This window comes from Lepisosteus oculatus, chromosome 21 (genome assembly GCF_040954835.1).
Source record: "Lepisosteus oculatus isolate fLepOcu1 chromosome 21, fLepOcu1.hap2, whole genome shotgun sequence".
NCBI lineage: Eukaryota > Metazoa > Chordata > Actinopteri > Semionotiformes > Lepisosteidae > Lepisosteus > Lepisosteus oculatus.
Window position 1 is genome coordinate 10,106,488 of NC_090716.1, and position 14,740 is coordinate 10,121,227.

At 36.7% G+C, this 14,740-nt stretch overlaps 2 protein-coding genes across 5 annotated transcripts in view; one reads left to right on the top strand and one right to left on the bottom strand.

Annotated features, from left to right (window-relative positions):
- The first annotated feature begins 334 nt into the window (after positions 1-334).
- On the top strand, positions 335-8,209 carry ric3a (RIC3 acetylcholine receptor chaperone a). Of its 2 annotated transcripts, none has more exons than XM_069181430.1 (6): positions 335-556; positions 2,709-2,938; positions 3,724-3,802; positions 4,956-5,049; positions 6,132-6,277; positions 6,915-8,209. In XM_069181430.1, exons 1-6 carry the CDS (start codon positions 439-441, stop codon positions 7,412-7,414), a joined length of 1,167 nt encoding a protein of 388 aa, XP_069037531.1. In that variant the 5' UTR covers positions 335-438; the 3' UTR covers positions 7,415-8,209. The 2 variants fall into 2 exon arrangements, with proteins under 2 accessions (XP_069037531.1, XP_069037532.1); XM_069181431.1 differs by having other exon boundaries at positions 2,712-2,938.
- A 4,706-nt stretch (positions 8,210-12,915) lies between these two features.
- The window catches only part of tub (TUB bipartite transcription factor), a 64,746-nt gene continuing 62,921 nt past the window's right edge, over positions 12,916-14,740 (bottom strand). For all 3 annotated transcript variants that reach the window (XM_015338442.2, XM_015338438.2, XM_015338440.2), the window contains 2 exons: positions 14,456-14,627; positions 12,916-13,592 (listed from right to left, as the gene is read on the bottom strand). In XM_015338442.2, coding sequence (XP_015193928.1) covers positions 13,459-13,592; positions 14,456-14,627 — 306 coding nt within the window. In that variant the 3' untranslated portion in view covers positions 12,916-13,458. The remainder of the gene's footprint in view (positions 13,593-14,455; positions 14,628-14,740) is intronic.

A 14,740-nucleotide genomic window follows, 5' to 3' on the forward strand; every position in this document is an offset into this window, starting at 1 on the left:
TAATTGCCGAGCACCAGGTTGCATTCACAATACTATTTCATCCACATTGCTTTTATTTTAGCAACTATTAACTGCCCCTTCCGACATTCTGAGAAACCGCATCACGCCCTGCAGTTTGTACAAATGCACGGCGCCTATTCTAACCTTAGAGCAAGGTTTGCAACGCCACACAGTCTTGGAAGTTGTAAGAAAGTCGAAATCATTTCCAATTCGACGCGACTCCGGTGCACAACAGGGACAGAGAGGGCAGGTGCGCGGGATTGGCCAGCCGCGGCGTCACGTGACCCGGCGAGGGAGACGGATCACTTCCGTGTTCCCGACAGAACAGGAAGGACGTTTGACAGAATTAAATTACGAGTGCAGCGGCGGTCGGGAGATTACGGGACTGGGTTTCTGTCTTTTGGGGCGATCGCGGATAGTTTAGAGGGAAAACAAAAAATGTCAATGTCCACATTTCAGAAGGTGACGCTAGTCTCTTGTGTTGTCCTTTGTGTCTCTCTGCTGCTTCCCAAAATGCTTTTATCCAGAGGGAAAAAGGAAATGGTCCAGTCGGAGGGTAAGGTTGAAACTGCGTTGTGCTGTCACCTGTCTCCTCTCCTCCGTCTCCGCTGGCGGACGAGTGGGTGTCAAGGCAGTTGATGTTCGCGCTTAAACGTTGTGAGATGGTTTCAGTTTGTGCGTGGAGTGATTGTCGGGGTTAAAACTTTGAGTGGAAATACTAATGTGATCGTGTCGAAGACAAACATGCGCTGTGTTCATAGACAATAAAAATATGAAATTATAGCAAGCTAAAAAATTGAAGCAAATCTTCAAATAGTTTTAAATTATGTTTTAGAATAACGATATATTATTATTATTATTATTATTATTATTATTATTATTATTATATAAAATGTACTTCCTAACGCGTAAAGCTATGATTGCATTTAGTTATATCTCGGACAACCTAATGGTGACAACAATGTACATGATTCAATTTAATGTTTTTAACATCTGAGTACTATTATTTAAAAAGTAAACTTAACAAAAGCTTGAAATGCATTACATAATACAATACAGTTTTGGCCACGTATCGCTTTCCAAGTATTATTACATATCCTCCTGGTTTCGAACCTTTCATTTAAATCCCTTGGGTTTACATCTTTGTGAAAACATTGTTTTTTGTATTGTTGTTTTGTGCATCTTCTTTGTTTCAAATAAAGTAATTCTGCTTTGTCGTGAAATTCTGCCTTCTTTTTGCCCATACTTTCACCATCTGTCCATTTAATGCTTCTTTAAATCCAGAAAACATTACTGTTGAATATAAATCAGTAATGTAAATAGCATGTTTTGATCTTCAACTGTAAGGACCATTTTGTCTTTAGTTCTCTAAATATGTTGTGATTGAGTGGGCTAAATACTTACTGTAAATAAAAAATAATATAACACGTAAGGTATAATTTTCTAAATTATTTCTATTTAACCTTTCCTCCAGATGCTCTTATTTAACACTGTAATTTCTGAGTTTTTTAAATGAACCCCTTTTTTAAAAAAAGGGTATAATTTTTGTTTAGAACCTGAAGACATAGAAACATGGTTTTCTTGGCCTACATTAATGTTTAAAACTGCAAGGTCCAAGTTATTGTGGGTGATCATTGAAATGTTAAAAGATATGAAGAAACAAAAGACAATCTACAGAAAGTAGAAACTACTTGATGAATCATTTAGAAGACTGCTATCTCCTTTTATTTCATTTACTGTACATTTGAAACTTCTAAAAACTGCTTTACAACTTTGAAGCCCTTATTGGACAAATGAATTAAACAAATTTAATATATCAGGGGTTAATTAGCACACACGGGTAGTTAAGGAAAAACAATTTAAAATGGTACAGAGATGTATAGGAAGTTATTAAAAGTAAAGTTTAATTGCTCTATTCAGCTCTGACTCCTGGAGAGTTCCAATCTAGTCAATCTTTTAGGTCAATACTTTCTAAAGATTTGGAGCACTTTTAAATAATTGATAAATTAAGTGGTTTGTTCAAAACAAAGAGCACGATTTGGTCCCACGATTTCTAAATTGCTTAATTTAACAAATCACCTGATTTATCACACCAAAATTTTTCCAAAACTTTAGAAATCTTCCAGCTTACGATGGAAGACTGCATTTTTAAACTATATGGTATGTGAAAGCTTCAACATCTCAAAAAGGCATCCCAAGATTGAGACTTTTTTTTACCTTAAAACCCTGTAGACAGTCTGGCTCTCCAGCACCAAGACAGAGGAGCCTTGATCTAGACACGCACTGTATATCATCACATAATTGAATAATGTAAAAATAGTACCATTATAATCTGGTGATATGATATTGGACATACTGTACAAGATTCAGCTCTGCAAGGAAGTCTACCTGACCCGTGTTCCACATCAGAGTAATTTAAGTTATAGATAAATTATGTTGTGATAAATTACATTGGCTTTGTAAAATAGCTTTCGAGAGAAACACTTTGGATTTCTTAATGTCTTCTGCAAAACTAATTTGTCTACTGTAGGTTCTGTTTAAATGTTTCCAAAGGTAAAAATGTAAATACAAAAGATGCCACAATTCAAGATCAAATTATAAAAAAAGTGTTTAAAACAGCTGGAGTGTATTTATCAGCAACATGAGTGACCACCTCTGTCAGCTGAGTCTTCCAGTCTGTTGACCTTTGCTGTTCATTCTGTTTCCAGCAGGACTGGGACGGCTCCCTCCCATGATGCACCGGCAGAAGATGTCTGAGGGCCGCTCCCAGTGGGCTTCAGGGTCACACCCCCCCCGGGCTCACAACACTGAGGCAATAGCCAAGGCCAAAGGAAACGGAGCAGGAGGAGGAGGAGGGAGGAGATCCAGCTTCATGGGGCAGATCATTCCCATTTACGGTTTCGGGATTTTCTTGTACATCCTGTACATTCTCTTCAAGGTATGTTAACCTTCTATGCTGCATACTGGTAATAAAGGTTTAAATACGAACTTACTGTAATGGTAAATGCATAATATCTTTGAGTTTCTTTCTTCAAAACTCCTCTGTGTCTCAGGCTCAGGAATAAAATAAAGGAATAGATAGATACTTTATTGATCCCGTGAGGGAACTTGTATTGATTTGTGTTGAGTATGTCAACCTGCATGTGAAACTGGGGTTTAAACAAAATCCCTAAATGTTTCACCAGGGATTTCATGAAATTGCTAAATACTTCAGTAAATACTGTATGTGAATTCACACGCTGAAAACAGACATTAAAGTTTAATCCTTTGCCTTTTACTGTATATGACATCATTGCAGTGGTCACATGTGAAAAAATTAGGGGCATGTTTTGTGGCTGATTATATTAACTTACCAGTAATCTGGGATCTCACATATGTCTATTTTGTAAATTGCTTATTTTTTTGCTTATTATAGTTATTTTTTAGGAAAAGTGTTGTGAAAAAATAATGCTGTTTTTTCTGTTCTGAATCAGATGAAGGGTATGTTGATAAAAAAGCATTGATTGAAAAGGGAAAAAAAGTTTTTTTTGGTTTGACATACAGTACATACAGCAATGATGCCACAAAGTTTTAAACATATGACCAACCTTGTGATTACAGTGAACACACATTAATTAAACTTCTGTTCACAGCTGATTGACATCATTATGATGTAATAACACTTTGCACAAGACAGGCATCAGATTTAGTACAATTTGTAAAAACACTATCATTTTTTAACAGATTACGTCCAAGGGCAAAAATACTAAACATGACCATAGGTTCCCTGCTTTGAAAACAGAAAATATGAAAAGAAAAATCAGTAAGTATTTGAATTAATATCTGTAGTTATTATGATTATTGTTACTTTCATTTTTGTATTTTTTCAGAAAGATGGCACATTTGCAGTAAAGACTCGCACTCAGATTTCTTTAGCAAATGAGGTTCAGGCAGCACATAGGAGAATTAGATAAAATAAAAATTAAAGAAAATACTGTAGATTCACTGTAGGCACTGCACATTATGATGCTGTTACTGTGAGTAACAGTGATACAACCCTGTAAATCTTAGTGGATATAGCCACTGACGAGGAGCAAATCTTCTGATTAAGGAAAATCTTTTTTCTTACAACACCCTTTACATTTCTGTCGATTTCTTTGTGACCTTCCAGCTGATTTTAATCTTTTTGTTTTGACTGCCTTCCTCTCAGACCCCCACTGCACAAATCATCAGCTGAGATATGAGCATCCCTGATAAGGTAGATTAAGATCCTGTCCAATTCATAGGGAGCTTTGTTGGTGCCGTTGTTAAACCTGGATTAGCAAACTAAGTAATGTCATATCAGCCCAGCAGCATCTTATAGCAATTAGCTGCATGTCTTTGGGATCAACACTAAGAGGGTTTAGTTGCATTCATCAAATGGATGCCGAGGGGCTACTGCTACTGTGACAAGGATAAGAAGAAACATTTGCTTTGTCTAATTGTGTATGTGCATTCAAGATGTCTACATTCAGCTGTAGTCTAGGTGGTGTCCTCCACAAAATATGATAAAAAAGTTGTATCCAAAAGACTAAATACAATTTAAGGAATAAAAAAGTTTGTTGTTGGGATTCTGGTTGTGTGCAGGCAAGATCATTGTGGAAAGGACATGGGGCTTATAATCAATTCCAAAGCAAACAAGAAAATGTGTTTAATATTGCTTCTTTCGTGATTTATTATATTCTAAGTGTGAATAATAAGCTTGCATTTGTATATGTGAACATGTTCCTTAGCTGCTTCACCCTCCTGTTCTACACAGCTCATCGTAGTAGAGTGAATGGGATCTTACTGCTGAGTCGATTTTGGTGTATTTTCTGCAGTACATGTAGCTGCAGTGACATGCTGTAAGTCCATGCACTAATGAAAGGACCTCATAGCCACCTCATGTGTACAACATCTGCATTCTTGCACAAACATCTCTTCTTTGGCGCTTTTAGCTGACTACGAGCTGGCACAACTTCAAGAGAAACTGAAGGAGACAGAAGAAATGATGGAGAGGATAGTATCCAAAGTGGGGCATCACCCAGATGGGTAAAACACCTGCCGTTTGCATTTATACAGTGTTGTTTTTTTACGGGTGCCGCAAAGTATTTACACATTAAAATAAAAATATATTTCAAGGAACAGTTATTAACAGCAGTTACCATAAAAATAAACACAAAAGTATTTTCATTTAATATTTACATTTGTAAAATCTCAATTGACTTTTCTTTTTAAAAGGGTATTTTTATAGTCTTTTTTAATCTTAATGTGAGTATATCAGGATTGAAAACCTTCTGAATATTTACAACCCAATCATACATTATTTATACACATGCATGTAATTTATGTTGGCAGTTTAATTTAAGCCCAGAATTATGTGACGTATGATAAACAACTTATGAAGGTGGTCTGGAATATAAAGTTTAGAATTTTTGTCGAACTCATCTGATTATAAGCCAGTTGCTGACTAGCCCGGACAGACAAAACAGTTTACTTTTCTTTTGTTCATTTTACACGAGTGTTTCCAGAACAGTTCATTTCTGATCTGCTTTGTTTTCAGTTTCAGTGCCTAACGTGTCCATCGTCATTTCACACTATGGCGAATTTCCAATACGTAGTACATGATGTGCACAAAAGAACACATGGCCCATTGTGAAGGCTGTTGTGGCACTGGAGCAATTCAGACGTTGAGCAGCATAACAGCACCTATACTCTGTGAAATAAAATTATGTATTGAGTATTTATGTTCCTTGTTCATAGCTCATGAAACGCAGATTGTGGCAGGAACAACCTTGTCTTTTCAAAAGGTGAATACGAGTTTGACAAGCAATAATAATAATAATAATGTAGAACAGGATCAACATGTCCAGTATGCTGATTTTTAATCACTTTACTAACGTACTAACCAATTGTTTTAATTAGTGTCATAACAATGCAATAATGTTCTGGCTTGATTGAGCGCAACGTGCTTCACATTATCCATGTGCCTGGAAGTGTGCAGTCGATATGAAATGTCATATGTGTCGGTGAGAAGGAACAGTTCAGATTTTATTGATTAAAGCAGCCTGAACTGTGCTGTTTGCTCAGAACTGTTATGATTAATTTTCTCATCCGGTGTGTCCTGATTACAGGATTAAAAGTGTCACCACTGAGCATGAAGAAAAATTACTCCGTCAGCTGAATGAAATTACACGGGTGATGCAGGAAGGCAGGCTCATGGAGGAGGTCTCCCCAGAGAAGGAAGCTGAGGAAGTGCCATACTCAGAGGGCTGGGAAGGTACAGCATTGCCCCCACTATCTCAGTTGCAGCCACTCCTTTACGGACAGGCCGTAGATTACACTGTATCAGCCACGTGATAGAGTTCAAAAGAATAAGAGTGTCGCATTGCATTCACATTTTCAAGATACCAAGGAACAAAATGTAATCAAGGCCACTGCCTTTTTCTGAGGTTCCACAAGCTGATTTTCAAGGCTTTAGTTCTTAAACCATGCGTACAGTTCACCTTGTACTGTGGTTCCTCCAGTCTTCAATCCACTAGGATAAAAGCCACACATCTGAAGAAGGCTCCACAGCCGAAACGTTGTGTTTCCTTTGTTCTCTTTTCAGCAGGGAATAAACCTTTACTTGTTCCTAGGATGGAAGACTACTTCTTGAGGACAGATTTTATTTGCTGATGCTGATGGGAATATATAAATCTGTTTATGCAAGTCTAACTAAATGACAAATCAAATGTGCAACCACAGCCAAAAAAAGCCAGTGATCCGAGGGAGACCTTATTTCCCTCACACCACACCTACATTGTGGTATTGTTTTGGAAGGAGGGTTAAAATCCTAGCCCTGCCTCCCTCGCTATGCCAGGGCTTTGACCTTGCTCGTGCTGCCTTTTTTTTTTATTGCTGTGTGTGTTCTCAAGGCTACCCCGAGGAGACCTACCCCCTGCACGAGGAACCAGCCTGCTGCAGGCAGGGGTACAGCAGGGTCGTGGTGGAAGGCTTCGACGCAGGCCACACATCGGCGGAGGAGCTGGCAGAAAGGATGGAAGGCATGGAGGGCGTGGAGCCAGAGGAGTGCTACTCTGTGCGCAGCCTGGTGCAAGAACAAGAGCCGCTCCAGCCGGGTGGAAAGCAGCTCCCCTTCTGTACGCAAAGGGATGCGTTCCAGTACCAGGGGGAGAGCGCTGGTGATGACGAGGGCGAGGACGACGGCGGAGATGACGACGCTGGAGGGGACGAGGAAGAGGACCCTGCCGTAATAGCGGAGAGCCTCAGCTTTGGCTGCGAGTCCTTCAGCGATCAGGAGGAAGAGTGGGACGTGTCCTGCCAGGCAGCTGGAGCTACAAAGGATGAGAGCCTCCAAGAAACGGAAATTGCGAATGAGCTTGTCTTTGGGGTGCTCAGAAAACGCAATAAATAGGAGCTGGAAGAAACACGTGGACTTCATTCCCCTAAAGCAGTTGCCAGTCTGGAACACCTTAATCCTAACTTTCCATGTGGGCAAACTGTACAGTGAATGAATCAGATGTGCAATATGCCCACAGGCAAGATCACGCCCTTTGTGTTTGGTTGACAGAACATGTTTTTTTAAATGTGTAAATCCTTGCAGAAAGGGTTGCAGGTGAAATATGTTGCATGCATGGGTCCCACACTTCCAGTACCAAACCTTGAAATTCTTTTTCCAGCTTTACACATCAAGGAGGACTGTGTGAAAGTATTATACAGTTTCTTTGTTGAAGTTAAGGGCAACAGCTTTCAACCACCTGTCAGCTACTAATTTATTTTTTATTCTAATTTAAATTGATGTTATTGGGTCTTAAGCCTTTTGTCCTACAGTGGACTGCTAGTACAAAAAAAGACTCCAAATTCAAAGTTTTCACAGTGCATTTCAATCTGTTCTACAGCACAAATTATACTTATTACTAGATACTAAGGATATACAGTAGACTATTAACATCAAAGGACAGTAATATGATTTTTATATGGAGACTTCAAAAATGTTTTGTACACCACATTCTGTTAAATCTATATTGTACATTGGAATTTATATCTAGGATGTATGACATAATTCTACCAATAGAATTGTTTTATATTATTCTTATTATGATTGTTAGCATAATATTATTAGCTTACCATGGTTCACCTATTGACCTTAATTTTCAGCATGTTTAAAAAAAAAAGTGATCCTGGAACAATAAAATTAAAAAAAATGATATCTCATTAGAATAAAGTCTTTATTTTCTCCATAATTATAGTATGTAAACAAACACTGTACATAGAACAGCATACACATTGTACATAATTACAATATAACACAATACTATTACACATACATAACAAAAGAGCTTTCTTTGTTCCTCAATATAAAGGTATTTATATGAAAAGCACAGTTTTATAGTATTCTCTAGACATTTTCCTTTATTTTTAGTCTAAGGACAAAGAAATTTGATCACTTTATAGGACAAGACATTTACTTGTGAGAAAGCAGAATTCAAGTCCAAATTGTTAGTTCAAAATTATTGTTGATTATTAATAACGATGAGTGAATCTTTTCATGGATTGTTCTTGGCCTTTTTTGAAAGACTAGTTTTCTTATAGTATAGTTTATAGTATAGTAAACTTATAGTTTTATAGTGTGTTATATTTGAAGTCTAACCTAAGATTTTGACATCTGCTTAAGAAATATGGATCACAGCACCTTTTGTTTTTGAAGTATTTCTTAATTTCTGTGACCTACTGTAAATATTAACTGAATAGATTCCATTAGCTTCAGAGGTAAACAATAAGGCTAGATTTTAGTAAACTAGTTATTTCTTTTTAGAAAAGTTGGTGCATAGTGCATTTTGAGAGGGTCTTAACGATTATAGTCTGACAGCACAGAAACAGTTTTTAATTGGGTTACAAATTCCCCCTCCTTTTGGATTTGCCTTCAACTGAAACAAAACTTTACATGAAAGCAAAGCTTGCAATATTATGAATTACAGTGCCTTGCAAAATTATTCAGACCCTTGCACAAATTTCACATTTTGTTGCTTTAAAGCTTGCAGTCATAACACTGTGAAGTAGCAATTAATATCTGTTACATACACATCCTATTACACACATTCAAAGCAAAACATTTTAGGTGCACATAATTATCTCAGTGAGACCAAAAAAATGTATGTGAGCAATTATAGTGGTTCTCATAATCTGAGAATAAAGTAGCTCAAGTAGGTAGTTGTGTCAGCATGCGTAGGCTGCAAGGGAACAATATTTATTCCATGCTGAAAATCAAAGAAAAGCAACACAACATTTCAGCTGTAGAGCCTTCTTTAGGTGTCACCCGAAGACGTTTTGTTTCTGTTCTTCTCTTTTCAGCATGGAATAAACCTTCACTTGTTCATTTGAGAATAAATACATCCGTCTCTATATGATCCTTTAATCAGGTAGCGAATTTCAAGCAAAGCTTCATTCATCAATACTAAAGAGCTTTCAAAACAACTCACCAATAAGGTTGTAGAAAAGTAAAGACTAAGAGAAGGATATTTCAAAGACAATGAATATCCCTTTGAGCACAGTAAAGTCAATCATTGATAATGACAAGGAGTTCAAGATGAAAGAAAGAGGGTAAGTGGGAGAAAATGCTGGCTGGGATGGCAGAGTAACAAGACGGAGGCCATTATTGAAAAAATACCTACAGCCTGCTTGCAACAAAAGACTTAAGTGATACTGCAAACATGGCAAAACATTTTACAGTCATACGAGACAAAATTCAAACTTTGTGATCTAAGTGCAAGTGTTTAGCAGACCTGACACAAACACGAGATGCATCTCTCATCCAACACCATACCTATTGTCAAGTACAGTCTTGCAGCATTGTGTTCTACTTCTGCTCATCAGCAGGCAGTGGCAAGCTTGTCAAGAATGATGGGAACATACAGTACATGTAGGACTAGATATGGAGGTTGAGAAGACAAATTCAAGATCAGACAGCCTAATGTTGCATTAGCACTGAGAACAGAAAAGTTATACTCCACAAAAAGAAAGCTTCATATTAAATTTCTTTGTCTCCAAAAGGCACAATATTTACAGCTGTTTCACAGACACGTTAAAAGCTAGATAAAGTGCTGCTTCCTGTACATTATGAACAAAATCTATTACCAGTTTAACATTTGTGACGGTGACTCATTTTAAAACCTGATTTATAGGTCTTCCCTGGAATAACAGTATTTTTCAGGTAAAACAAAGCTTATTTCTTTCAATAGTATAGGTATACCTGCTGCAGGGAAAAAGTTTTCTATTTTTGTCCTAGCTAATAATACAAAATACTTATCTTCACATAAAAAGCAAACATAAATATATAGTATATGTTAAAGGAGCAAAAATAAATTCTCTAAAATTCTTCATAGCCTTATATATATATAGAATTCATCACAGTACACTCAGTCTTTTTGCTTTGTGTTGCAACTAATTCATTAAATGTCTCTGACAAGAAGAGAAAAACATTAAGAGGCTCAATACCATGACTTCATTCGGTCTGACACTCTTTTAATATCCCAGTTCATCAAGGATAGATGAATTCCTCATCCATCATTAGAGTAGTGCAATGGGGTGTAATTAGGGAGCAATGCATATGTTTCTGGGAAGAGGTAAAGTGTTACTGTTAAGGCTAAATGCCAATGATAAAGGACATTTTTGATAACAGTACTCATATACAGTATGATTAAGTGTCAAGGTATCAGGTATATATGTTTGCAGTAAGTCTTTGTTCTGGACAGTTCTTTCAGTTTACTCTCAGTAGATACACATCTGATGTCTATAAAAAATGTCCTTTATACAGTATATCTAATAATAATAATAATAATAATAAATTATTTCATACTGTATATTACAGAATATTGAATTCAATTAACTATATTTGTAAGGCATTTTTTATTTAATTTTGCTGGTGTCTTTGCCAGTGTTTACTATTGGTTATTATACAAATGGCTGCCTTCCTTCCGATAGGTGCTGTTGTCTGATCCTACAGTATTACATATTCTGAGAAAGTTCCTTCTAGGACTGCTGTGAAAGCTAACCAGCAAAACAGTGTGACAGCCTTGGAAACCACACCTTTTTTCAGTCCACCATTATTTCTTCCAAATACAAAATTAAAAATCAGAAAAACAGTTGTTTCTTTACAATGAACAAACTGAAATTAACTGGTAGTCAACATTTACTCTTGTCTCTACTGACTTCTGAGAACAAAGAATGATAGCTATACAAAATATTATTTTAGATTTTTTCCATTTCTTACTTGATTTAACTGCACTATACAGTTTGTTTGTTCCACTCTAACAATCGTTTGGAATGCAGTTACCCTTCTGATTCCAAACTAAGTCCTTCTAATTGTGTAGGAGGGTAGAGCTGTAAACTAAAATGAAAACTTTACACCTACTGTACCAAATTTTGTGCTGTCCTTGCCATTCCTGTGCTATTCAGTATAGATCTACTGTATATCTAATCTGGTGTGGCAATGAATGTTATTCACACATCCTGGCATGCTTCACTGGGCAAACTGGGCACTGCTCTTTGATGTTTGTGAAGAGGGTCTTGATAAAAGGTTAAAGTTCAACTTAGTGAAGTTAAAAAAAATGTTGACATCAAAAAATAATTGCTATGATATGGTCGTTCGGTAGTGAAGCAGTAGTATGGAAGATCCCTGAAACTTGTATTGACACCACAGAATAAAATGACCTGCGTAAAGAAGCTTGAAATGATACTGCTGTACACCACTAACCCTCAAAATAAGGACTTGTGTTAAATTAATTAAATCACTCTTTGAGACTGAAGTTACTGAGTACAAGATCTACAGTAATAATTAGATGTACTGTAACACTTACTCTATAAAACTAAGTATTATTTTGTTGTTGACAAAGTTACTCAGTTGCATGAACTGTTGCAAATTTTATGTTAAAAGACTGAACAATTAAGAAATATTTTAGATCAAATTTGTCTTAAAATTACTATGAAATTGGTATGTTAATTAGGATTACAGGACTTCTGCATTTGTAATTAAAGTGCCTTTTCAGATGGCAGATGATAGTTTGACTCATTCAAGGACAGGTTGCTTAGGATGAGGCAGAAAAGAGGTACTTTGTAACACTCTGACTACACCTTGTATTTCCGAACGTATTTCTTTTTCACTTGATGACCTGCTGGTAATAATTTCTGAATTTTGGAACTGAAGAAAAGCAACAAAAATGTTTTGAAAACATCTCAACCAAATGTATGAAAGTCGTAGAAGCAGCAAATTACAGCACTGACTGCACCCACAGTGCATTTCAGGATTGCTTAAGCACTAAGCAGTGTGGGTTTGAAGTACAGCAGCTTGTCTGGTGTATCTGTTCTGTGCTGTCTTAAGAGAAGCACTACAGACATCCAGAGTTCTCACTAATATACTTATATTTTATTTTTCACAATCAATCTCTTTTTAAAAAGTACCACAAACTACTTTTAAAATATAAAAAAAATCTCTTTTTCATTTTGTGTTTTCTGCCTCAAAAAACAGTTTGGTTTCAAATCAGCTTAATTAAAATTGTTTTAGCTTAAAGCAGTAACTTAATTGTTTAGGATACAAGCAGATTTGGCTAAAACTTATTACAACACTCATTAAAGCAGTAAACGTACAGTAACTGCAGGATAATACATAGTACAATACCTTATTTGGTCCGTCACATATGAACCACAACATAACATGTTAACAATATTCAGTGTGTATTCATTGTGATACAATTAATTTAAGGGAGACAAATTACACTAACAAAATAATTAGAAATAAATTAATTGGATTATTTACAGTACAGTATATGAGGTTAACAGGAGATTTTTCTTGTGGAAGTAGTGTATCTTGGCTGGTTGAGCAATGAATGCACATGGAAAGAATATCATTTACCTATAATATTATTTTGAAGAACCAAGAAAGGTCTTGTTTTGAATTTGTTAACTATACATAAGAACAGGTGGAGGAGAAAACATGACAAACCTGGGCTTAAGTTATAACAAGTTAATTAGATAAAACTTAGCTTTCTCACTTTTTGTAAATTCACATGGGGTGAAAATAACACTCTTACAAACAATTAAAATGAAAAGATGGATCATAATAAAAATGTCATTAAAGATGTGATCTATAAAAAGCTGATCCCAATGCAACATTGAATTCCTCCTTGTGCTTATCTTCTATCCACAGGGGATATGTCTGCTAGTGTCCTGAACAGTCAAAAACCAGCGTTCAGCTCACACTCAACAGTGCAGCTTTTGCACAGTTCTATTGCCTTTACCACCATATAACCATAAAGTGGAAAGGCCACTATATCGGACGTCATCACCTTCTGAGTCTCCGCAGTTTTTCACGGGAAACAAAAGTCTAAAGCATTTCAGGCCATTTCAGGGATCTCAGCCTGGTCCACACAAATCGAGGAAAGTTTGGACATCTTCTCCATTATCTTACTCACAGGCCAGTTTACTATCGAAGCTAGAGAGTGCAATAGCAAAGGCCTGCAGTGCGCACATGGGGTAATTGTAATCCATTGTGAAAACATCTTCAGCCACGCGGCCAAACTGCATCACTATATAGTCAGCTGGAAGATAAATACATCAGTGCAATAATGAAACATATATGACGAATACATCCAAACACACTGTTTTGGAAAGCGCAGACTTTCCAGACTTGACCTTCCCTTTAATGCTTGTAGAAACCTTCATTCAGCCTTAAAACATCCACTTCTTCATTTATGTATTTATATTTTGCAGCTTATAAAAAGCTATGGAAAACAGCAGCTTAGCAACTCTCTAAATCTAGGTTAGTTATAGTACTGTAAAGACCACCGGATCAGAATTGTAACATGGGCTCCAATAGACCCGATTAGCATATGGTTCTGATGGGACACTAGGCGGTGACTAAACTTTTCTTGTGTCCTTGATTAATAGTATTTTTCTGCTGTTATTCTTAAGTATGTTTAGGTGCTGTTATGGTTATTTTGTGCTGGACCCTAGCCTTGGAAAGGCTTGCAGAATACAATCAGTGAGGAGGCACCCAGATACACGTTCTTTGTCTGAGAAGGAGTCTGTTCTTTCAGTTGCGCTCTTATCTTGGTATTAAAAGCACCAATTCTGTTTGAGAGCAGAGATTCAATCTCCCCATTTTTCAAAGCTCTCACAAGCACTTGTAAGTGCTGTGGTACTTTCATTTCATTTATCAGAAGAAAGTACTGCATTGTGTCCCAGAAACACATAAGGTAATCCTTCTGACAATAACACATATCCACATTTACATGATCATAACTAGTCATACAAAGTAAATCAAGCACCCCTATTTCCTTAAACATGTTCTTTGGAAAACTTTATGATAAAATTACAATAGGATCCAATCCTCTACTACTAGGTAATAATAAATATCCCATCTTATGAAATAAAGAGAAAAGAGAAAATCTTGGACACTTACGATCGTTGTCATGGATGATCTGGAAATTCTTGACAGACGCCTGTGTGACCCTTCCATGGAAATTAAGGACATAGGACTGGGTGTCGTCATTCCAGACTGGGGTCTTGTTGTGCAGCTCAATCACACTCTCTGTGTTTTTGTTCTGCCACCTAGCAAGCAGAGACTCATGATCCTGGCAAAGCAAAGTCAAACGAAGAGGCGTATCAGGTCTGTACATACAACCCAGTCACAACCAAACAGAGTAATTAACAATAAGAACCTAAAATTTCCATCCATCACGCTAGG